Source organism: Diceros bicornis, chromosome 13 (genome assembly GCF_020826845.1).
Source record: "Diceros bicornis minor isolate mBicDic1 chromosome 13, mDicBic1.mat.cur, whole genome shotgun sequence".
Lineage (NCBI taxonomy): Eukaryota > Metazoa > Chordata > Mammalia > Perissodactyla > Rhinocerotidae > Diceros > Diceros bicornis.
The window spans coordinates 16,278,913-16,304,041 of record NC_080752.1 but is presented as its reverse complement, the minus strand read 5'-3'; the positions used below and the strand labels follow the sequence as shown (position 1 = coordinate 16,304,041).

At 38.2% G+C, this 25,129-nt stretch overlaps 1 protein-coding gene across 4 annotated transcripts; it reads left to right on the top strand.

Moving 5' to 3' along the window:
• The first annotated feature begins 71 nt into the window (after window positions 1–71).
• On the top strand, window positions 72–22,575 carry TMEM59 (transmembrane protein 59). Of its 4 annotated transcripts, none has more exons than XM_058552483.1 (9): window positions 72–356; window positions 4,144–4,176; window positions 5,057–5,162; window positions 6,673–6,767; window positions 9,734–9,886; window positions 11,753–11,834; window positions 12,724–12,805; window positions 16,813–16,921; window positions 21,929–22,575. In XM_058552483.1, exons 1-9 carry the CDS (start codon window positions 168–170, stop codon window positions 22,082–22,084), a joined length of 1,005 nt encoding a protein of 334 aa, XP_058408466.1. In that variant the 5' UTR covers window positions 72–167; the 3' UTR covers window positions 22,085–22,575. The 4 variants fall into 4 exon arrangements, with proteins under 4 accessions (XP_058408466.1, XP_058408465.1, XP_058408468.1 ...); XM_058552482.1 differs by having other exon boundaries at window positions 12,721–12,805; XM_058552485.1 differs by lacking the exon at window positions 4,144–4,176.
• The last annotated feature ends 2,554 nt before the right edge of the window (window positions 22,576–25,129 follow it).

Genomic DNA, 25,129 nt, shown 5'->3' with positions numbered 1-25,129 from the left:
GACTCCGGGGTAGGAGGTGGCAGTGTCGGGCGGGTCGGGGCGGAGCTGAGGAGACGGCAGAGGCGGAAGCAGCGGCCCGTGGGTGGGGAAGGGGGCTGGCCCGGGAAGGAGGAGGAAACTCTGAAAAAACAGCAACAAGCTGAGCTGTTGTGACAGAGGGAAACAAAATGGCGGCGCCGAAGGGGAACCTCTGGGTCAGGGCCCAACTGGGGCTCCCGCCGCTGCTGCTGCTGGCCATGGCCCTGGCCGGGGGCTCGGGAACCGCGTCGGCTGAAGCGTTTGACTCGGTCTTGGGTGATACGGCGTCCTGCCACCGGGCCTGTCAGTTGACCTACCCCTTGCACACCTACCCCAAGGTAGGGCCCGTCCGAAACGGGCTGCCCCCCTTCCCTGGCCGCCGGCTTCTCCGCTGTCCCGCACCTCTGTCGCCCCCGGGAACCCGGCCGTGGAAGCCACCTTTCAGCCGCTGCCTCCCACCTGCGTAGCTGCTGTTTTCTTCCCTCGTCCTACCCGCACCCCGCTCCTGCTGTGATTACCGGAAGTTTGTGCGGCACCTTCCCCGTAATAGGCTGGGAGACACCGAGATGAGAAAGACACGACCCTTTTGGGAGCTTGCGAGGTAGCAGGGGAGACGAGCACACCGAGGGATGATTAATGCGGGGTCCTCACCTTCCAGGAGCATAAAGCACGGCGGGGGCGGGGAGCAGGAGCAGATACGCAAGCTCACAAAAGGGTAGTTCAAAACCCATGGTTACTGAGCGCCTCTGTGGGCCGGGAGCGCACAGTCTGCTGGGGAGTCAGACAAGCAGACAATTCCGCTGTAGTATGAAATGTATTAGGTCAGCCCCAGGAGTTGTGAGACGTACGGGAAGGGCTTTCCGCCTGTGTGCAATTAATGTGTGCGGGGCGCTGCCACTAGTACTGGGACGGCTTAGAGAAGCAGCAGTAGGTTTCTGCATTCAAAGAGCTTCTGCACCATTCCGTGCAGAAGACAGGGAATTCGTGGAGTGGGTAAAGAAATGCGATTGCCCTTGGGGGGGAGGGGGTCACAGCTTATGGAGAGAAGTGACCCTTTCACTCTCTGCCACCCGCCGACCCTCCACCCCAACCCCGGTGCTGCTTTTCCGTTAATTCCATTCTACTTCTCAAGCTGTTTCTTCAGCTTCTTAAGAGCTCTGTTTACTCAACATTCTAGATTGCGTGGTCACTCCTCCACCCTTCCCCATATATAATTTGGGCATATCTCTCCTTCCCCCACTGCCTTCCTTTATAAGAGCTTTTGCTGATGTTGCTGGTTTTTTTCTTGTTTTTCCTTCATCTCCTCTATGCTGTTTGCGTAACTGTGTGGCTAGCCCTCTTTGTTCTCTCAAACTACAAAGTGACCCCGAGGACAGGTCCAGTGAAGTTTAGGATGTTCCTTATTGGCAAGTGCTTTCAGGGCTTTGAAACGAAAAATTCTAAATGCTGTCTCTTCGCACGTGTCTGTTTACTGCTGGATTTTCCGTTGCATGAGGATGGCTAATTTTCGAGAAAAAGTGTGGCAGAGTGCATTATCCTAAAATTTTTAGTCAGAGACTACTATAGCACTCAAGAGGGAGAAATGAGAAATTATGACTTCCAGAGTTAAATCAATGTATACTATCCCTAAACACATTACTTCTCTTCTTATAAACCTCTCATGATTAACAGGGTTGCATGAGGAAATTCATTAATATTGATTTGGCCTGGAACTGAGCGGAGACTTATTTTGTATCGTTGTAGTGTTTGGTTGTGTGTTTTTTTGTTTTTTTTTTTTACTTTTTTGAGATTTTCCTAGCAAATTTGCAGTATGAACCAGAATGCTAGGAGAATAAACAATTCTAAAGGATAAACACTTCTGGAACCTTTAGGTACTTCTGTAATTTCCATTACTTTCTGACAATCAATGTGATATCTCTAAGTCTTTATTCGTTAAAGCTTTTCTTACCAGGAACCTAAAGCATCTGGCTACCTGTATGTCCTGGCCTTAAAATTTGTTTGTTTATTTATTTTTGCTGAGGAAGATTCACCCTGAACTAACATCTGTTGCCAATCTTCCTCTGTTTTGTATGTGAGCCCCAGGCACAGCGTGGCCACTGATAGAGGAGTGGTGTAGGTTTGTGCCCAAAGCTGAACCCCAGGCCCCTGAAGCAGAGCCTGGAACTTAACTACTAGGCTACCGGGGCTGACCTCTGGACTTAAAATTTATTAACTGTCTGCTGTCTGTTAGCCAGTATGATGAGAGATTTACACCCATTATCCCTAATTCTCACAACCACCCTGCAAAGTAGGATTTTACAATTAAGGAAATTAAGGCTCTGAAAGGTTAAGTGACTTGCCCAAGGTCAGAGCCAAGAGGTAGTGGAGTAGTAGGAATTCAGTCCTAAAACTGGCTACATTGTGTGTGCTGCCTTCTATTAATAAAGTTGCATTAAAAGTACTTAATTTACTTATTTCACTGATTTCTGTTGGCCCTCCTCCGAATTATTGTGCTTTGCAGTTCAGGAAAAAGCAGTGTGTGTTATAAGAAATTAGATGAATTTACAAGCTCGCATAGCCTCTCTTGGTCTGATGTTTGTAACTGGCAGATAGAAGTCTCATTTTAATGACTCTTTTTCAGAATTAATTATTTGTTGCAAGAAAGTAGATTACTTTACCTGTTTGTAAGTAGTTATTTAAAAATTATTATATTTTACCCTTTAACGTTCCTCAGAAGTGCAATTGCATAATTTGTGTGGGTCCAAATACAAGAGACATAAGTCATGTTAATAACAAAGGTAATTAGAGCCAGCCTGGTCATTTTTAAACAGAGTGTGGGCTCTGGAACCTTGCAAACCTGGGTTCCATTCCAACTCCACTTTTACTATCTGTGTGTCCTTGCTGATCACTTAACTTCTCATGACTTCATTTTGTCAGCTGTAAAAACAAAATACCTCACACCTTGCAGAGCTAATGTGAAGATTAAAGATAATATCTGTGGCACTATTAACACAGTGCCCAACACATGGCAACAGATAGTTATTTCTTATGTTACATGTCATAAAACCAGTTTGGTACGCATAGTATAGTAATGCTGAATATTGGGAGAATAATTAATGACTCAGCTCAGGATAAGAAAATGCATATAAAATCTCTAGGTAGTATCATTGAGGTTCCTTCTAATTATTTAGCTGGTATTCAGATTGGTGGGGAGCACCACTTCCTTGTGCTCTAAATCAGAGGAGATACACTTTATATAAACTTGCCAGTCATTTGGGAGACATAGGGCTTGAAATATTTACTTGGAATAATAATATTATCTGGAACATAAAATACTTAGAATAAGGATATGATTCTTAATAGCTACCAATTGAGTGCTTACTCTGTGCCTACTCTGTTGTATAATACATCAAGTGTTAGCATGGTACCTGGCACATTGTGGGTGCTCATTAAATATGTTATTAATCTTATGACTATTTATTAGATAGTATAGCATAATATTAATGATATTGTGGATATAAAATGTATAATCATCATATTCAAAATTGATGTATAAGTATTGTCATTGTTTTACAGCTAAGGAAACTGAGGTGAAAAGAGACTAAGTCACTTGCCCAGGGTTGTACAGAGTGGTGAGGCTAAGCTTCAAACCAGGGCTGATTCCTGAACCTAGGCTCTTCACCATGCCATACTCTCTTCTGAAAATGTACAGGAGGGCTTCTTGGGTTGGTTTAACAAAAGAAAACATATCTGAAAATGAAATGGCATCCAGTATAGCTCATACTAACGAGCTCATGCTTCCTCTGTGCAATATAAGGAAATATGTGGTGTTCCAAAGACATAAGAGAATTCTTCCACTGTTTTACAAAGCCTGCAAAAGCTACTTGGGTATGAAATTTATCATGATTGTTAAAATTCTTTCAATTTCACCTTAACAACAAATGCAACCAGCTGAGGGGCCAAAAATGTGCTACCTTTTAAGTTGTATAATAAAGCCTGTTTAATATTAGACTGCAGCCATCTCTTCTTAATGGATTGTTGCTGCTACATAAATTTTACTAAAACTTCTGCTGGAAAGAAATGCATACCTTTGTATTCCATTGGTTGCTAACTGGTATATGCACATGCTGTTTCCTTCCTTATTAGGTGCCTGCCAGTTTGTACACAGTGGATCACACAGTAAGTTGAGGGGGCTCCCCCACATGTACTAGTTTGTTTCAAATACTATACGTAGCTCATCAAAGAAAAGCCTGTTGAAGACATTGTCGTTAGTCTTACTAAGCAGTTAACATTTTCCAGTAGTGAAGAATCGATGCTATCTTGAGCTCCCGTACATATACAATGATGCCTATAACTGTTGTTTTCTATTTTAAAAATCTCTTATTATGATTAACACTACTACTATTTATTGAGTACCTTCTATATAGGTAAAGTAACTTGTGCAGGGTCGCTCACCTAAAAGGTTCTAATCCAGGTCTGGCTGATTCCAGCGGCCTTTCCCATACATCACACTGTTGCAGTTATTTGTGTTTTCAGTTAAAGTAAGCCAAGTTTAAAAAATCCTTTCATGTGAGCGTTTTTATTGATGTATACCTCACTGTGTGGGGGACTTGATGACAATATTTGCCATCTAAAGTAAGTCATGGTACTTTTCCTGATAAGCCTGATGATTTGTATAAATATTTATGTGGTAAAAGTGTGCTATTGGTCCTAAGGTACTTGCTTACTCATTTCTACCTCTGTTAAAGTTCTGATTATGTATTTTTATTTTCGATTTTTCCCCACAAAATATTACCATGGAATATGGGCAAAGAGTGATGTTTTTACCCACTGGGCTTCTTTCTTGAGTATCACTTTTAAAATAAGGTACGAAAACCTCTTTATATGGCAAAGGTCTTGGGTATTACCTGGCTCCTATCATTTTTCTTTCTGTTAGTTATAAAACTTTTATTGGACAGTTTATAATAAACGCTAATAACTTTGCTTTTTTTCTAACCTTTTATTCCCTGAGGGAAAAATACTGTTTTTTGGTAATCCTCTCTGTTCTTGAACTCCCTAGGAAGAGGAGTTGTACGCATGTCAGAGAGGTTGCAGACTGTTTTCAATTTGTCAGTTTGTGGATGATGGAATTGATTTAAATCGGACCAAGTTGGAATGTGAATCGGGTAAGATGCTATGCTGATAACATCAGCAGTATGTACCATTGGTGTTTTCTTTGAATCGTGTTATGCTTGTGTGTTTTCCTCAGAAAATGACAAGCATACTGTTTAAAATAGTCATCCAGCATATTTTAATTACTATCAAGTTAGAGTTTTAGTGGCTGCTGCTGGAAATTTCATGGGCTTTAAATTTCATCTGTTTGTGGAGACAGTGTTTATTTTTTACTATGGATAGGACACCTTTGTTTAACCAAGCATTTGGTTTGGACAAATGCGGTCGTAATTACCCTTCTCATAATTCATCACTAGCTTTTTGATGGATAGTATAATTTTCCTGAGCCTTTCAATCATAGGCTAGTTGACTTAGCTCCATGTTTTTTACTGAATCAGGCCTTTGACTCAGTACTTAATAGTATATTCTTTGTGGGTCATGCCAGTAAAAGAAGTAACCAGAGTCTTTGTCATCTCTTAAACCACTATTCTTACCTTTTGCTGAAAGAGATGTGTTTAATAAAAGAAACCTGTAATCAGGACAAAATTGACATTTAACTTTTTAAAGAACTATAATGGAATTTTCTTCATTCATTACATTACACTGTTTATTCAGTGTAGCAGGAGGTGCCTTTCTCTCTATTGCTATGCCATGACTTACATCAAGCCTCTGTGATATAACCTTGTTTTTTATGGCTCAGTCACCTACGTGGCCGTGTTCATATGTGTATAATGCTGTTCAGTTTATTATCTAGCACCTTTGGGAAGTATATTATAAATGCATGACTGGGTTGGAAAGGAAAATAAAATTTTTATAGTGGTGAAGTGTTATATCACAATAAAGAAATGGCTCTAGTGAACTAATTGAAGAGAGTATATCTGGTAGAGATCCATTTCAACTTTAGAATCCTGCTATAGAACGTTTTCTAAGTTCTGTTTTCTCAGAGATTTAGGGTGTTAGACTGATTGCTTTGTTTTATTTTTCTTTGCATGTGAATACCCTTGCTTCTCAACTTAGTGATCTTGTTCTTAGCGGTAGTATCATATATTTGTGTAAATCACTAAAATACATTATTTTGTTCAACCCCATGAAATAGGTGGTGGTATCTACATTTTAGACATATAGAAGTCAGTAGTCAGAGAGGTTAAACAGCTCAGCACAGGTCACATATACAGCCAGCAAATGATGAGCCAAAACTTAAGGATGCTAGTTCATTGTTTATTCTACTATATAAACTTTAGCTCTGAGGATCCCCTCATGTGAAGGTCATCATATAGCCAGAGCCTAAGTGTGTAATTAATAGATTTATACCTGAAACGTTTGACTTGTGGGATGTAGAAGATGTGGAGTTTTATTAAAATAATACATTTGCTACTATTACCAAATTTGGAAATTCATATTAACGAAATGCTTTTTAAGTATAAGAAATTTCTGTATAAAATGCGAATCCCTTCTCTCCTGTCCTCTCCCCTTTTCTTTCTCTGTCTCTTTTTTTCTTGTAATTTGACTGTTTTTCTCTTACAGCATGTACAGAAGCATATTCCCAATCTGATGAGCAATATGCTTGCCACCTTGGTTGCCAGAGTCAGCTGCCATTTGCTGAACTGAGACAAGAACAAGTATGAAATAATACTGCCTTTCAAAATTGCCTGCTTAGATTGCACTCACTTGTATTGAAATATTTATCGCCCACTGGATCCTATTTTAGTGTTGTATTTTATAATTAGTTTTCAGCAAACAAATTATATATTTGCAAGTGGAAAAGTCAATTGAATAATTACTTGCGTATAATGCTTTACTGTTAAAAGATATGTGCACATCCATAATCTTATTTTCTTTTTTCTCACGGTCTAGTGACAGTATTATCCCCATTTTGCATGCAAAAAAGCTGAGGCTCAGAGAAATTGATAGTTAAGAGTCCTTTTTTTCCATCCCAATGCCATTGCCTTAACTCAGATCATCATCACTTCTCATCTGTATTACTAAATTAACTTCCAAAGTATTTTCCCATTTTAACCCCCTCTAGTCCATCCTTTAGTTGTGTCTGGATATTTATTTTCTAAATGGAAATCTCATCATATCATTCTGCTATCTTATGTACTTCAGTAGCTCCCCCTTATATACAGATTTCAGTCACAGCCTGCTCCTGATTACCTCTCCTATGTCATCTCTTATAATTCCCCACCCCTCATACTCTATACTCCAAGCATACTGGGAAAAGTTTCTTAATTTTATTAACTTTTGCGTAGGAAATACAGCCACGTGGTATAAAATTCGAAAGGTGAAAAGGGTATATAGTTAAAAGTCTCCGGGCCGGCCCCGTGGCTTAGCGGTTAAGTGCGCGTGCTCCGCTACTGGCAGCCCGGGTTTGGATCCCAGGCGCGCACTGACGCACCGCTTCTCCGGCCATGCTGGGGCCGCGTCCCACATACAGTAACTAGAAGGATGTGCGACTATGACATACAACTATCTACTGGGGCTTTGGGGGAAATAAAGGAGGAGGATTGGCAATAGATGTTAGCTGAGAGCCAGTCTTCCTCAGCAAAAAAAAAAAAAAAAAAGATTAGCATGGATGTTAGCTCAGGGCTGATCTCCCTCACAAATAAATAAATAAAAAGTCTCCTGCCCCTATATCTCTTAGCCACTCAATTTTCCTCCTTTAATGTAGCCAGGGTTACCAATACAGAGGTATTTTATGTATATACAAGGATACCTGTTTTCTTTCTTTTTTAAAATATACATATACATAAAGTATACTCAAGTTTGTGTACAACATAATCCGTTGTATGGGTGTATCATAATTTATTTAAGCAGTTCCTTATTTGTGGACATGTAGGTTATTTCTAATCTTTTTCATTTATAAATGATGTTGCATATTTTGCACATTTTTATTATAGAATAAAATCATAGGAGTAGAATTGCTGAGTTAAGAGGTATATGCATTTTTAATTTCAAGAAATAGAACAAAATTGCCCTCCATGGAATCTACTGATTTTTAAAATTGAGATATAATTCACATGCTATAAAACTCACCCTTCTAAATATGCAATTCAGTAGTTTCTGGTATATTCACCAAGTTATGCAACTACCATCAGTATCTAATTCCAAAATATCTTCATCACCCCAAAGGAAATCCCATACCCATTAGCAGTCACTCTCCTTTCTTCCTCCCTCCAGCCTCTGGCAATGTACCACTTTTATTGTAGTTTTAATTTGTGTTTCTCTTATTATAAGTAACATTAAACATATTTTCTAATTTTTAAGAGCCGTTTTTATTTTCCCTTAATCATATACATACTGAACAGTTCTTAATTTTTATAACATGATGTGTTATTTCATGCCTCTGTTCCTTATACTGCCCATCTGCCTGATGAATCCTCTGGACTCAGGGCAGGCGTCATTTCCTTTGTGACGCCTTAACCACCTCACCCCAGTTTGGTTTAGCTGCCTCTCCCTGTACACACGTATCACCCTATGTTAAACATCCGTTGTGTATAGATTATACAGATTAAACACAAGTATACATTGATGAATAAAGCACACGTGGTCCCTGATCTCTTAAAATTTATAATCTCAGTGAGTACTTGTTCAGTGAATTAATCAACGAAAGATTTCACAGCTATTAAGTGGGAAAATTGGATCATGAATACAGATCTGATTCTAAAAACTGCTCTCAATACTCCATAATGCCTCTCTTTTGAAACATAGCAGAGCTAAAGCTATCTCTAAAGTTCAGCTAATGGTATCCCACACTTGTGCTCTTAGAGAGGCCCACTGCTGCTAAACAAGTCAACAAGTCAGAATTGGAGGGGAGAGGATACCAAGTAATGTTAAAATCTTGTCAGTAGCATACTGTATATATTCAGCCCATAAACATTCCCCTCACCCTGCCCTGTTATCAGATGTCTCTCATTTTATGCATGTATTCTTTTGATGGATTTTTTTCCCTTCCTCTTTTTCATTGATGTTCATTGCAACATGATTTATTTTACATGAAAGCATTAAAGATGAGAATAGTATGATTTGTCCCTTCCCTGTCTACCTCTTGAGGCCTTGCTAATCCTTGTTTAATCAAATCTTGATTCTCCACATTTTTGGACCTGATTCAAAAGCCTGTTATTCTGATAGAGGTGACAGGTAGCTTATAAGTGTGTTTGGTGGCAAATTAAAGTACCCTGGGGGGCTGGCCCTGTGGCTTAGCGGTTAAGTGCGTGCGCTCCGATGCAGGCGGCCCGGGTTCGGATCCGGGGCGCGCACAGACGCACTGCTTCTCCGGCCATGCTGAGGCCGCGTCCCACATACAGCACCTAGAAGAATGTGCAACTATGACATACAACTATCTCCTGGGGCTTTGGGGGAAAAATAAAAAAAAAAAAAAAAAAAAAAAAAGTACCCTGGGTTTTTAACCATAGTTAGTTTGCATAGATAACTGAGAGTTTACTCTTACGCTAATGATTATGGTGGGATCACTTAATTGTTTATACCCTGTCCCAATAAGGATTTGGGGAGTCTTGATTATGTTGCTCTATTGAACATACGTATATAAAAGATAACTTATTTCTTACGATTTAATTTTTTTTTTAAGCTCATGTCCCTGATGCCAAAAATGCATCTCCTCTTCCCTCTGACTCTGGTAAGGTCGTTCTGGAGTGACGTGATGGACTCTGCACAGAGCTTCATAACCTCTTCGTGGACTTTTTATCTTCAAGCTGATGATGGAAAAATAGTTATATTCCAGGTGATGACTGTGCTTCATAGATTCACCTAAATGCCAACAACAATAAACGTACATGTCTTAAATGAATGTCTTGGCATAGAGCCATGTACTCAGTCACTTACAAATGTTTATCATCAAATAATAATTAGTTATTTGGCTTACATGGAAACATTGGGTGTCAGGACAGTGTGACTTACCTTTCCTTCTGCCCATTGGAAGCCTATCTAAAGCCCATTGGTCCTTACCTAGCAAGAACTCTGAGTCTTCTAAATTTTATAGTGGTTAAATCGATAAAATGAAACCTCTAGATGTGAGAGATAAGAATAATTAATATACGTACTTTGAATATAAATAGTGGCATGTATATGTGTCACATGGATATTAGAGAAAAGCAATATGATGTAATTTTTAGTTTATAGTGCTTTTCCTCATATATCTTGTAAGAGAGCTTGCTGAAAAGTATATTGACTCCTAGAGAGATGACTTGTCTCCTACCTCATTATTTACATTGGATGTGATAGTAATAGCTGCTGTTTCTTGAAAGTTTTTATGTACTAGGCATTTGCATATATTATCTCAAATTTTCAAACACCTTCATGAGGTTATATTATTATCCTGTTTTATTGATAAGGAAACTGAAAGTCTAATTCGTTTAAGGTCACCCTGCCAGTTAGTAACAGAATTAGGGGGCAGCCTGGTGGTGTAGCAGTTAAGTTCTTGCGTTCTGCTTTGGTGGCCCAGGCTTTGCCGGTTCGGATCCTGGGCGTGGACCTACTCACTGCTCATCAAGCCATGCTGAGGCGGTATCCCATATAGAACTACAACTCTACGACTATGATACACAACTATGTACTGGAGCTTTGGGGAGGGAAAAAAAAAAAAGAGGAAGATTGGCAACACGTGTTAGTGCAAAGCCAATCTTCAAAAAAAAAAAAACAAACAAAAAACAGAATTAGGCTTCATACTCAAGTTACCTTAGCTCCAAAGCTCACATACCACCCTACCACGCTGTCTTCCTTTTAATTCAGTGAATTCCTCCAATTTACAGCCAACAAACTATGTTGTGGCACTGTCTTTATCTCTGGTAATAATGAAATTAAACCTTTTTTATTGTTATTGCTAATTAAATAGCTTACTGTAAGGCTAGTATGTGATTTTTAGCACTATCCTGAGCTGTGGGTCCCCTGTGCTTAATTTGGTAAAAAGTAAAGTACAGAAGGAATTCTGTCTCTTTAAACTCATGAGTAAGTTCTGTGTCCTAAAGCTACTTAAGGTAAAGCTTAAGTTGACTCTCCGAGTGGAGCCCTCATTCATTCCTGATTAGATGTGAGATTAGCTCTGCTTCTCTCTTTGTGTAAACTTGAGGGTAACTAGGATGGAGAAACCCCCACTCTAGTGCTATATAGAAAATGTGAAGTATGGAGTATTTAGCTCTAATTTATGAATTACTCATACTTAGGGAAGAATGGGATGTTTCAGATGAGAAAAAATAGAGATAATATGTGTTTAGCCAAAAATTTTTGTCAGCCTGCTAAATTATTCCTGATCAACTAGAATTAGAACTCATTTTTGCAGGGTATGATATTTAATGCAGTATGTTATAATTTGTCCTTTTTTTTTTCCCTCTCTTTTTAATGTTGTCAGGAAGTTACATTGACTAAATACTTGATGATGCCAGAAATCTGTCTGTTTCTTTGCAAGGCACTGGATCTGATGTTTAGGAAGTACAATTAAAATGTATTGTGGTTAATGTGTTTTATTTTTTATACCATACTTCTGTTACTTTTTCTCAATTTAAATTTTTATACAGATGATGTATTATAGAACTTGCTACTGAGAAAAGCTTAAGAAGTACAAATGACTTAATTGCTTTCGTTATCATTTTAGTCTAAGCCAGAAATCCAGTATGCTCCACAGTTGGAGCAGGAGCCTACAAATTTGAAAGAATCATCGCTAAGCAAAATGTCCTGTAAGTTTTATTTTAAGTAGCTTGGGATAAAAACGTTAGCAGTCAAATCTGGTTGTGGTAGAATTGGTTGTGTGATTGTTTTTACACTAATGGAAGGTGAACAAATAATTTGTAAAACAGTGGTTCTCAAACTTTAATGTGCGTTAGGATCTGGAGAGCTTGTTAAAACAGATTTCTGAGCCCCACCTTCAAAGTATCCAATTCACTGGATCTGGGATAGGACCTGAGAATTTGCATTTCTAACAAGTTCCCGGATTTTGCTGATGCTGCTGGTCTGGGGATCACACTTTGAGAAACCCTATTCTAAAAACATTTAGTTTGCTTTGAGGGATGTTTTGAATATGAACTAATGAAATATTCTGATATTTCCCAATAAACTAATCAAATAGTCAAACCACCCCAAAAGTATGAGTTCCTGTTCTGTTTTTATTTCTATGCTAGAAGTGAATTTTAACTTATAGGAATATAAAACATCAAGCTAAAGCTGAGCTTGCCTTGTAAGATGTATTAGGTCATATATTATTTTAGATACTGATTTAATTAACTTTCTAATTATTTTGATGGGTGGATAGTGACAGCATATAGCATAAACCCATCTTTAACTTTAGAGTAGAATAAAGCAAATTCTGTTATTCAAGCCCACATGTAATTAAACAGAAAGCATCAATGTCAATAAGAATTTGAAAATAAAATAGGAAATCCATAATGTGGTCGAAATCCATTTGGTGTTTGATGTGCCAGAAGAACTTGCATTCATTATAAAGTGTATCAGATTATATTTATGAAAACAACCAGATATCTGTACAGTGTATATATCTAGAAGTAGTCATTTGAGAACTAGCTTTTGGAATATAGGATGTCATAAACTTGTACCTTGTTATTTCAGTAGATCTGCAAATGAGAAATTCACAAGCACACAGGAACTATCTTGAAGATGGAGAAAGTGATGGCTTTTTAAGATGCCTCTCTCTGTATGTATTTCTCTTTATTTTTGTGTCTTGGAGATAAAATCTGGCTTGTATCAGAGAGATGCATTCCTTTTTATTATTTAAAAATTATATTAGCTGCTCAAAAGTAAACTTTTTTTTTTTTGGTGAGAAAGATTGGCCCTGAGCTAACCTCTGCCAATCCTCCTCTTTTTGGTGAGGAAGACTGGCTCTGGGCTAACATCCATGCCCATCTTCCTCCACTTTATATGCGACGCCGCCACAGCATGGTGTGACAAGCAGTGCATCGGTGCGCGCCCAGGATCCTAACTTGTGAACCCCGGGCCGCCGCAGTGGAGCGTGTGCACTTAACCGCTTGTGCCACCAGGCCGGTCCCAAAAGTAAACTTTTTTACCTTTTTCCTACCAAACTTGTACTTTTGGATATTTTAGTTTGTTTAAAAGGTAATACACATACTACTTTAATAAAACTGAAGCAGGTAGTTTTTTTTACAGTATAAGAGCATTCTTGCGGGGCCGGCCTGGTGGCATAGTGCTTCACTTCAGTGGCCCGGGGTTCTCAGGTTCAGATCCTGGGTGGAGACCTACACAACGCTCATCAAGCCATGCTGTGGTGGTGTCCCACATATAAAGTAGAGGAAGACTGGCACAGATGTTGGCTTGCACAACCTTCCTCAAGCAAAAAGAGGAGGATTGGCAACAGATGTTAGCTCAGGGCCAGTCTTCCTCACCAAAAAACAGAAAAAACCCAGCATTCTTGTTCTCATTAGGATTCTTTGATTTATGTTAAGAAAATATGCTTCTCCAGACATTTAAATTAAGCTTTAAAGTATGTTTGGGGGTCAGATTTTTGTTTTTATCTGCATGGCCACACATAAGGCTAGGGGAGGTAGATAAGGGCAATGGATTAGGGAGGGCTTTGTATTCTATACTAAGGAGTGTCAACTCGATGCCAAGGATTCTTAAGGATGGCAGGGGGAAGTGGGCAGGCAGGGGTAATGGGTACCTTATGCCCTCCTAGGAAGGACCATCAAGCCTTCTGAGGGTAAAGAGGGTTTTATCAAAGTATGCATGCTTCTACTCCTCCAAGAAGTTCTGAGATGAGCCCTCCCCCTATAAGTCCCCCCCACAAAAAAGAAAAAGAGCAAGACAGTGAACCATAGCGCTTATTAATAGTTATCTACTCTATGTCAGATACCAGACTGAGCGCTTGAGTAGAGCTACGGTAAACAAGTGCTTGCCCTCACGGTGTATCTACTCTAGTGGGCTGTTCTATCTCAAGTGTGACACTGCGGTGGTCCAGACTGCATGCTTCCTGTAACGTCTTGCGATAGAAATCGTTTCTTGACAGGTTTTATCAGGTATCAGTAGGGTTATATTGGAAACTAAAAATTAATACATTATACTGAACAATCTTTAAAGACTGGGTGAGAAAATGAGGATTTAACTTTAAATGTTCTCTTTATTTCATTTATAAACCTGCCTTTTGAGCTTGTGCAAAAAAAGGGCTATTTTTCTCTTTCCAGTATTTAGGGTTTTTGTCGCAGTTTGATGATTTTATGAAACCTAAGCAATCACCTAATCTTAAGTTACAGTTTATTCTCAGTACTGCACTACCTGGCATCTTCTTGGTGACTTATTACCCTTTAACATTTTTTCGTATTTTATGTTCTTTTAAATCTAGTATTTTAAAAGTAAGTTTATAAACGTTTAATTTAGGAAACAACTAACTTTATAACTAGAGATTTAATCCTTAGACGTTTGTGTGCACAAAGCTGAATTATCATAATAATATCCTACATTTTAATAAAAAGCATTCTTTTTTAACTGCTTTTTTCCTTCAGTGATCTCATTTGACTCTTAGAACAGTACCCTGTGATAAGTAGGTAGATCAGAGAGGTGAATCAGCTGTCCCCAAGGTTATACATCCACTGTGTTAACATTCAAACCTGGGTTTTCTAATTCTACATCTTGTACTCATCCTATTCGGCCATAGCTGTCTACTTTCTAAAGGGTCATGATTTTTTCATGATTACATAAAAGGTCGCGTAGCCAGTCAGTGGAATCTGGTCTTCTGAGTCTTACCACAGTGCTTTTTTTTTTATTATACCATGTAGTGTCTTGGAGGTACCCTTGGCCTTCAGAATGGAAATTGAAGTCACACTCATTTCTTCACTTGCCATTTCTTTTTTGAGAGTCTGTTATATGCCAGGCACTGTTCTAGAAACTTGAGACCTAAGAAAAGATGTTCAATCTCTGTATGGAGTTCTCAGGTCTATTATGGTAGAAACAGACATGCAAACAATGAACAACACAAGAGTGATTGCTGTGTGTCATGCACACACTCATACCTCTCATATGCAGAGTACAAGGAGTATACCTAAGTCTGTCAGAGGTTTCAAAGGGAGGATTTACAGAGGAGATAGAAATAAGTCTTAAACGACGAGTAGAGATTTTTGCTAGTTGTATCGTATTTGTTTATTTTTTTCAACTATGCTGGCTTCCTACTGAATATATAAAGTACATTAGTCTGTATGGAGAGTCAGGAGAGTCAGAGATTTGACCAAACCAGGTAGACAGGAACTAGATAGGAGCAGGAAAGTAATTAAATGTAAGTACCAGGAAGAAGCTCTATGTGAGGGTAGAGGACCAGGTTGGAGAGCTCTGGTAAACTAGGCAAGAAATTATGAGGCCTGAACTAGGGCAGTGAACAAGGAGAACAGAAGATAATGGAGATAGTTGAGAACCTGTAGGATTATTTTGTTGTGGAGGTTGAAGAAACAGATTGGCTAAAATGAGCCCCAGTTTTCTGGCTTAACTAGTTGTTACTAGAATCCAGATATCAAATATATCCTTCACATTTTCATGGAAGGAAATTCGTTAGTACCCAGGTTAGGGCTAGAATATGTAAATTGGATGTTTTCCCCTTAAAAATATTTTGTACTCTATTATCTTTCTAAATTAGAATACTTAAAGCATCATGTAGGAGTTCCCTGCTTTTAGATGCAATGCATTTTCCAAAGTCCACCTCTATTGCTGGGAGACAGTGACTGTGCATACCTTTTCCTTAGCATGTTCAAGTGTTGGCAAACCCTCAAGTGAATGGGTTGTGGTGGTAAGTACAGATCTTTTATTAGGCAGTGTTGGATGAGTACAGATGTTAAAATTGGACTACCTGTATTAATTACACTGTTTTTCAGAATTAGACTCTTAAATATTTTAAAATAGGTTGACTTTTTTCTGTTCTTGGAATCTTAATCTGTAGTTTGGCAAATGATAGATAAATTATGGACAACTCCAGTTGCTGATTCTTGTAACTAGCCTTCTACCTTAGGATATTTTAATCATAAGAAAAATATATCTGTCTCTTTATGACATAACAAAAATATAACATCTCTAAGATATGCTGTAATGGGTACAGAATGCCTCCTAATAGATGTGCTCTTGTAAATTGAAATATAAGTAAATTGTGGCAAATTAAATATTTGAAATGTTCTGGAGAAGTTAACCTCAGGAAGCCTGTTGTGAATTCTTTTATAAAACAAATGATCGTTTTATAATTTACCTATCTATACCTTAACTCTTTGAGATATTGGGTTTTCTTAAAGCAAGTATCTTCATAATACCTTGTAAAATAATATGTGACATTTATATAACAGCATACAATTTATGGGACACTTTCATTTGCCTTATCTCATTTAGTAATTTAAAAATATCCTTGACAGTAATTTGCCTTAATTTTATACATTTAGCAGAACGCCAGTATGTCTGATTTTTTTAATTATGAAGGTGATATAGCCTTATTACAGAAACTTGAAAAATGGAGGAAAGAAACATCATACCAGCCTAATATAATAGCTATTATAGTATTTCCTTTTATAAATATATTTTTAAAAATAGTTTTAAAGGTAGCACACGTGAAGTTTTAATTGTATTGTTAAACTAAATACGTAAGGTTGAGTGCCTTTAATTATTAAGAATCTGCTATTTCTTATATTATGAAATTTTAACATAATTGTTGATTTTTTTCAGTAATTCTGGGTGGATTTTAACCATGACTCTTGTCCTCTCGGTGATGGTATTGCTCTGGATTTGTTGTGCAACTGTCGCTACAGCTGTGGAGCAGTATGTTCCCTCTGAGGTAGGTTTAATTCTAACCCTTAGGCCGTTTGAAGACTGAGCCATATGATTTACCATTTTAAATGCATTATGTGTTTAACTAGAAAAACAAGGCCTCTCTACTAATAGAGTGAGAGAAGATTTGGTGGTTTTAATCACACAAATGGGGGTTGGCACGCACAAAAATTACAGTTTTGCAGCACAAGAATCACTGTTTCCAGTTTTCTGTGATGCTTACTACTGTGACATATATGTTGGCTCGTTTGAGTAACATGTCGAGAGAACACTGGTTCTTTGAGACTGAAAAGAACCTGTTGACATCAGTTTCTAAGGTGATATATAAGAAAGAAGACTTGTAGAATCACTTAAAATTTTAAATTAATTGCCACAAATGTTAAGGAGTAATTGCTGCTTTAGAAGCAGCAAAGCTGGAGTGTTTGATTTTGAGTTAATGTGTTCTGGTATCTAACCCTGAGAAAGAGGGAAAACTATTGTGACTTCCTTGGTAATTAAAATTTAACTGGCCCAAGAAACATAACTATTAAAGTAAAGGAGTTTTATTTTGGGAAAAGGCTATAATTTGATGATTCAACTTGGCTTTCAAGGAAAGAAAGTTATAAGTATAGGATAATAATGTCTGTTGACATCAAATCCAACTGAAATAAACTTTAGTTCTCTTGTGCCTCCAAAGTGCAGTAGAAAAAGAGAGAAAAGAAGAAAGGAGAGAAATTGAAATAGAATCTACTAATAAGTAGTTGGCATGTGTCTAGTAGAATCTAGTCAGAAGTAGTTGGCATGTGCCTAGCATGGTATTTGAACAGCAGTTTTATCTTAATAGACTATAAAGATATGTTTTAATATAAGATTTACACATGAATAATGATTAAGATAATGTTATATTTCATATTTTTTTGTTAAGATGATATATGATACAGGCAGCTAGAAACTGGGACAGGATAATGTTAATAACTAACATTTGTATAGTTCTTTAAAATTTAAAAAGTAGGGCTGGCCCAGTGGCGTAGTAGTTAAGTTTGCGTGTTCTGCTTCGGCTGCCTGGGATTCGCGGGTTCAGATGCTGGGCGTGGACCTACACACCACTCATTAAGCCATTCTGTAGCAGTGTCCCACGTATAGAATAGAGGAAGATTGGCACAGATGTTAACTCAGGGCCAATCTTGCTCACCAAAAAAAAAGAAAACTTTTTTAAGTATTTTCATTTATCTTACATGTCCAGCAGTATTCAACAGCAGGTTTTATTATCCCTTTTATAGATAAGTAAACAGGCTTACAAAGTCTAGGTAACCTTCCCAGGACTGCACAGCTGTGAAATTATTGAGGCTGGACTTAAGCACATGTCTTTTGACTCGAAACTCCTGTGTTTTTTCCTGTATACCATCTTTCCTATGGCTGATAAGTTGTTTAAGTGGCACAAATAATAAACGTATAAAGTGTTAAGGAAAGCAGAGAATATGTGCTGGGATTGTTAGATAAGGCTTTTAGATGATGAGGGTCTTGACCTGAACTTTGAAGAATGGGTTGTAAGGTATGGATTAGCAGAGAGAGGAGGGTGAACAATTTTCCCAGATACAGGCAAGAATAAGCTATCAGGCAGGGACTGTAAGGAACTGACCTGGTTAAAAGAACTTAAATTTGGAAATTAAACCAAATGGATAAAGCTGGACAGGATTGGGAAGAACCTTGAATTGTGGAAGTATTAAAGAATGGGTAAATTTCTATAAAACTCAACTGTTTATGATATGAGTGTACTGATGACATCCTCTTGCTGCATTAGCACTTGTGTTCTTGTTTAGTTCTGATGTCCATCCATATGTTTTTTTTTTTTTTTTTGTGAGGAAGATCAGCCCTGAGCTAACATCCATGCTAATCCTCCTCTTTTTGCTGAGGAAGACCGGCTCTGAGCTAACATCTATTGCCAATCCTCCTCCTTTTTTTTTTCCCCCCAAAGCCCCAGTAGATAGTTGTATGTCACAGTTGCACATCCTTCTAGTTGCTGTATGTGGGATGCGGCCTCAGCATGGCCGGAGAAGTGGTGCGTCGGTGCACACCCGGGATCCGAACCCGAGCCGCCAGTAGCGGAGTGCGCGCACTTAACCGCTAAGCCACGGGGCTGGCCCTCCATCCATATTTTAATCATTTTTTTGTCCCTGATAAAGCTGAAATTACCTATCTTACATAGAATTGCCTTTGCCTCTTACTTCTTTTGAGCTACCTAATGCACTCTAAATCCTCATGGCAGTGAAGCTACAAACCTATAGTAACAAATCTTTGTTGACCCCCCATTCTGTGGCACTTCATTCCTTCCTCTTTGTATCATTAGCCCAATTCCTTCTCTTACTCCTAGGATGCCCCCTGTAAAAGAAAGACACACATAGAGATTGGCCTGGTTATTGCCAGGAAAGACTTGAATGGCTGGCCTCAGGTGGAATTTACCATGATAAACCCACCACAACTGGTTCCCAGGCCTACTGACTAATGTTGAGCACTTTCTACTAGGCAACTGTTTTAAGTGTTTTATATGAATTAGCTCATTTAGTTCTTTCACTAACTCTGTGAGATGGCTGCTATTATTATCCCCATTTTCTACATATGAAAACTGCAAGAGAGAAAGTATAATTGCCCCATTGTCCCTTACCAGTAAGAGGTAGAACTAGAATGTGGATCCAGATAGTCTGACTCCAAAGCCAGTACCCTTAAGTTTCTTTAGTTACCCTGGAATCATAAATAGGAGAGTTGATTATGTGATTCGTATCAGGAGCCTATCTTCTGTGTACCCTGTTTGACACTGGGAAGATAGACACCACTGGGACCGCATGGTTCATGTTTTTGAGCCAGGATGTTCATATTCTCTCCTATCCAAATAGTTCTTAGATGGACATTTCATAGTTTTTTCTCTCTCATCTCCTTACTTGACTTATGGAAGTGACCTCCTCTTCTGGTGTTGTTTGGACATATCAGTGCCTCTCGTTGTTTTGGTTACATCTTTCCCTCCCTCTCAGATGACTCTTGAACTTTCTCTTCTTTTTAGATGTTATCTCTGCTGTGATAAATTTTGTTTTGATTGTACGGTTTTAATTCTGTGAGAAATTTTCTCCCCTTACTTCCAGGTACTTTGGGGTCACCTCACTGTCCACATATGTCCTTCCCAGATCCCAGTGATCATAAAGCCCAAGGCATCAATACCACACCACATGGGGAGTCCTGTTGGCGGCTGTTACATTCCCTCCAGATATCTGCCACATGGATGTTACTTTCTTGCCTCTCTCTAGAATTCTTCTTCCTATTCTTAATAATCAAAATTATGGCTACACCCTCAAAGAGCCTATACTTTTCTAAGGAGATATGTTTTCTAGAAAAATGTGTGGAAAACAGCCATTTGGAGTCACTGCTTTTAGGCTTTACTTTGTATGTGAAACCACACTTTGGCTAGGTAATAATGTTGTTTCAACTATATTTTTTATTATAAAAATACTATAAACTTAGTGTAGAAGTTTGTAAAGTACATATAAAGAAGCAGAAAAAAAGTTGCTCATCTTATCATCCAGAACTGTTGTTGTATTGCGATTTTAGTGGATTTCTTTTCAGTATAAACAATTTTTAATATATATCAATGTTTTGTTTCTTGTTTAAAAATATTTCAGTGTAAATACTCCTTCCCTGCTATTTTCTCCTTTGTTTACTATAAAAATAATCTAGAACTTAGCATTACAAAAATTATTCAGATTTTCTTGGCCAAAAGCCACCTATTGTAGAACTTGACTTTCATAAAGCCTTTTCATTGATTTTATTATTGGAACATAAGTTATTTATGACTCCTCTCCATAGTAACATAGCCACCTCAGTGTTGCAGGATAGTTATTGCCTTGAAACAGTAGGGAGCAGACCACATCTGAAATATGTTCAAGTAAGCAACCATCAGGACAGTCACTTCAGAACATTTTCATCACTCTGAAAAGAAAACTTGTACTCATTAGTAGTCACTCCCTATTTCCTTCCAAGCACCACCACCACCCCTAGCAATAGACAACCAATACGTGGTCTCTTGTGTCTGGCCTCTTTCACTTAGCATAATGTTCAAGGTTCATCCGTGTTGTAGCGTGTATCAGTATCAACAGATACTTAAACTCTTGAAGGTGCTCTTTATTCCACATCTTTCCAAAGCACCTTTTCAATATCAAGTACTTCTGCGCGGTTCTTGCTTTATAATCTAGTCAGTTGCCCTGTCAGTAATGGCAGCACTTCAGTTTTTAGCTAATGAATTCAGAGATTTGTTGCCATATGAGTTAAGAGCAAAAATCTATCCATTTCTTAGTAAAAACTTTCCACTTCGCTTTTCTGCCTTTAGGAGGTAGACCTACATCTAAACAGACCTACTTTCAAAAGATATTAGACATTTCCATTATACTCCAGTGAGTTTTATGACATTTGCGTTGATTCTGTTTTATGCTTTCATTCTTTTGTGTTAGTATCTTCTTGGATATAATAGTAATAATTTGAGGAGCTTTTGTATGTTTATGAAGACTTTTCTATCACTGTTCAAGTATTTCTTCTTTGTTCTACTTATAGTCTTATAAAATAGCACGTATTTTCCAAATATGTTAAGTTAAAACATTTAGTAACAGAGAAACTTACCCCAGATCACTTGACCACTCGGTCAGAGAGCTAAGATCTTAAAGGAGTTGATCATTTAAGGCATCCAACATCCAGAATCACTGTTCTTGGTATGACCACACTAACTCCGTTTAAACCTGAGCAATTATTCTTGATACTCGGTTGTTGTACTTCTAAGTATTTTAAGTTGGTACATATGGAGACGTTTTCTTTGACCATCCACTGGGAGCTGAATCACATATCTGTAACACTTTGAGTAAAAGCATTCTTCATTCTTGAGGATGTTTACAGGATTTTTTTTTTACAAATATTCATAGATTAAATTGTTATTTGAAGACTTACTCAGAAAGGTTCCTAATTATCCAAATTGCTGATGTGCGTTGATCTTCTCTTGCAGAAGCTGAGTATCTATGGTGACTTGGAATTTGTGAATGAACAAAAGCTAAACAGATATCCAGCTTCTTCTCTTGTGGTTGTTAGAGCTAAAGCTGAAGATCATGGAGAAGCAGGGCCTTTGCCTGCAAAAGTCAGTCTTGCTCATTCAGAAATTTAAGCCTGTTTTTTTTTTTAAAGAAAAGTGTAATAGACATCTAAATTTCCATTCCTCATAGAGCTTTTTAAAATGGTTTCATTGGATATAGGGCTTAAAAATCACTATAAAATGCAAATAAAGTTACCCAAATCTGTAGAGACTGTATTTGCTGTAACTTTACCTGTAATTTTTTTCTAGTAATTTAAGAGATGGATATTTGGGGTTGTATTTTTATTTTACTAATATCTGTAGCTACTTTAATTATTATTTGCATTGTTTTTTGTTTCTTTCCTTTCTTAACCAAATTCTGTGAGCTGATCATTGTTTTTCCCCACCTTCTGCCATGATGCTGTCAGTCACCTTAGTTAGCAGCTGAATGCTCAGTAGGATGTGATGCTTCTGCTGGGAAATGGCCCACAACCTGTAATTTGAAATTTAGCAGGAAATGCCCTTTATTGACACTACATTTTCAGTTGTATTGAACTGAAATCATTAAAATTTTATTTGAATAATTATGTGCTGAAATTTGAGTTAATATACTCCTGATTTTCCAGAAAAGAATTATGAAATGTTCTGTGTCTATCTATTGCTATATAATATGATAATCAGGGAACAAATTGAAGCAAAAATGATCCTCTAGAAGTGCATTTTATGTTATTTTTGCACAGGTTATAGATTTTTCGGTGGGTGTGTCTTTCCAAAGAACCATTTTTCTCTGTTAGAAAGCATACCAAGTATAAGTTAAAGATATTTTCAGAGAAGACTTTTCATTTTGGCAGTAAGAATTAGACTTGTGATGCAGAATTAAGTATAGGTTTCACTTGGCAAAAACTCTTGTTACTATCAGTCCTTTACCTACAATAATAACAAATTTAAAAAATAACAATGTTATTATACCGTGAAATGTTAAATAACTTTGCGAACCAATACTTTCCTTACTTGCAGGGCGTGCTAGCCACTGCAGTAGTGCTTCTTGCCTAAGGAGTGAGTCACACACACACCTTATAGCCTGCTCATCAGCTTTCTCTGAATCAAAAGAAAATACAGTTAACAACTAATCAAATAAGACTTTGGTCACAAAATATAGGTTTCAGTTTTTAAAATAGTTTGTCTAGGTTTGGAAGACAGCAGGTTAGAAAGTATGTGCACACATCTAGATGGGGAAGAGAGGAGACATTACTAAGCAGTTGTTGTCAAGCAGACATTGTCTCGTTCTTATTTTCTGTGAGAAGAGTTAGAAAACATGAGGAAGGGATTGGAGTCATCTTACAAAAAAGCCCTGTTGTCTTATTTCCCACCCATGGTACATAACGTTCCTTAACCAAGCGCAGGTTGAAATGTAATGCACCCAGTGAAGCAGACCGAGGGGAGTATACAAAGTGCTGCAGGTTTGTAGGAGTCAGACGGCCCACAGTTAGGAAAGGCTTCCCTTTTGAAAACAGAACACAAAGGAATATCCAGATAAGAAGGAGCAACTGCAGAGTTGTCCTGTATTCTTCCACCTTCCCTTGGTGGTTTCTCTGCTTCCCTAATGTGGTTACCCGAGAGGTACCCTCACTCCTCTTGAAAGAACTGATCCAAGTTTAGACAAGCTTTCCCCTTTTGTTTATGAGACAATTCCTTATATGTGGAAATAATCACTCCCAGCATTTAGTAGACACTCAAATATTTATGTCCTGCCTCTTTTTATTTTAGCATGATTAAACCAGACTGACATTATCAAAGAGTTTTACTTTAAAAAAAGAAAACAACTCCAAAAAAATGTATACAGCCCAAAAATATTTGACTTGAAAATTCCAACAAAAGCAACGAAACAGCCTCCAGGCCCCTCTCCTAAAGTGATGGTGGAGCCCTTCTTGGATGGGCCCAACTTCACTTGTTTCCATGAGACAGGTGTTGCCTGCCTTCCTACCACACAGAAAGCATTTTCTTGAGAAGCTTGTCTTGGTCCTAGGCAAGTTCTCAAGACCCTTGAATCTCTGGTTCAGACCTCCCAGACTCCTAAGGTCCTTCTTGGTTCAGGTCCCTGGTCTAACAGACATACTAATCTAGGCAATTACAGTAGTAATCACCATAATGAATGATCTAGGCCCAACATTCCCCATCTTTTCACAAAACTTCATGGATACCTTTTATTTATGATATCTTTTTTTTGGTAAATCGGACATTACCAGATACCTGGTCTAACAGTCTTATCTCAGAAATTCCTCTGTTGCATCACCAGCCAATCTGAGCTGCTGATCAGCGTGTGAAACCCAGTATTTTTACTCTGAGCTGATATTCTAACCGAAAGCAAACAACTTTATCCCTTGTTATTAGTCTCTCTGCCTTTATCTTAGATAAATGTGCCATTTCCATGATGATTTTTGAAATATATAAAATAGCTCCATTATAATTTTTGTGGGCTCTTAAGTATCTTAGAACCACACATTGGGAATCATTGATCTAGAGATTTCTAGACCTTTTCTGATAAAGTTAATCAGACCTCTTCACCTTTTGAGCAATCTATAAAAATATTCTCAGCTGAATGCCCCCCCACACACACACCATGGCAGTGATTTTGCCAGATAGCCTACTATAGGTCTACAGTTTAACAATTCAACAGCCGCATGAGAGCCTGAGGGCCAGGCCCTGTGCTGGGTGACAGGACTGCAGCAACAAACAAGACCCGGTGCGCCACTCTGGTTGCTCGAAGTCTAAAGAAGGAGACTGACACAGGTGACATTAATAATGATCACATTATTAATGTGATCATTGCTATGACCAGATGAGCACAGAGTACTATGGGAGTGCATAAGAGGCCCTAACTTGTGGGAGGAAGTGATATCCAAGCTTAAACCTGGAAGAAAAGGGAAAGCCAAACATAATACCGGGAGAAGTGCTCCGGGCAGTGGGGACAGTTTGCTCCAAGACCTAGAGGCGAGAGGGTGGGGAACTGCAGACTATTGAGCAGGCTGAGAGAGCATAGAGAAGCATAGCAATAGATGGAGCTGGACGGACCGGACAATAAAGGACCTGGTTAAACTTGGACTTGATCCAGAGCACGGTGGAAAGTCATAGACAGCT

Excerpts from the sequence above, each read along its gene's own strand:
- TMEM59 (XM_058552482.1), top strand. The coding sequence starts at position 168 with ATGGCGGCGCCGAAGGGGAACCTCTGGGTCAGGGCCCAACTGGGGCTC. Across the intron at positions 5,163-6,672 it reads CAAGTTGGAATGTGAATCGG|CATGTACAGAAGCATATTCC; the intron begins GTAAGATGCTAT and ends TTTCTCTTACAG. Across the intron at positions 9,887-11,752 it reads GAAAAATAGTTATATTCCAG|TCTAAGCCAGAAATCCAGTA; the intron begins GTGATGACTGTG and ends TTATCATTTTAG.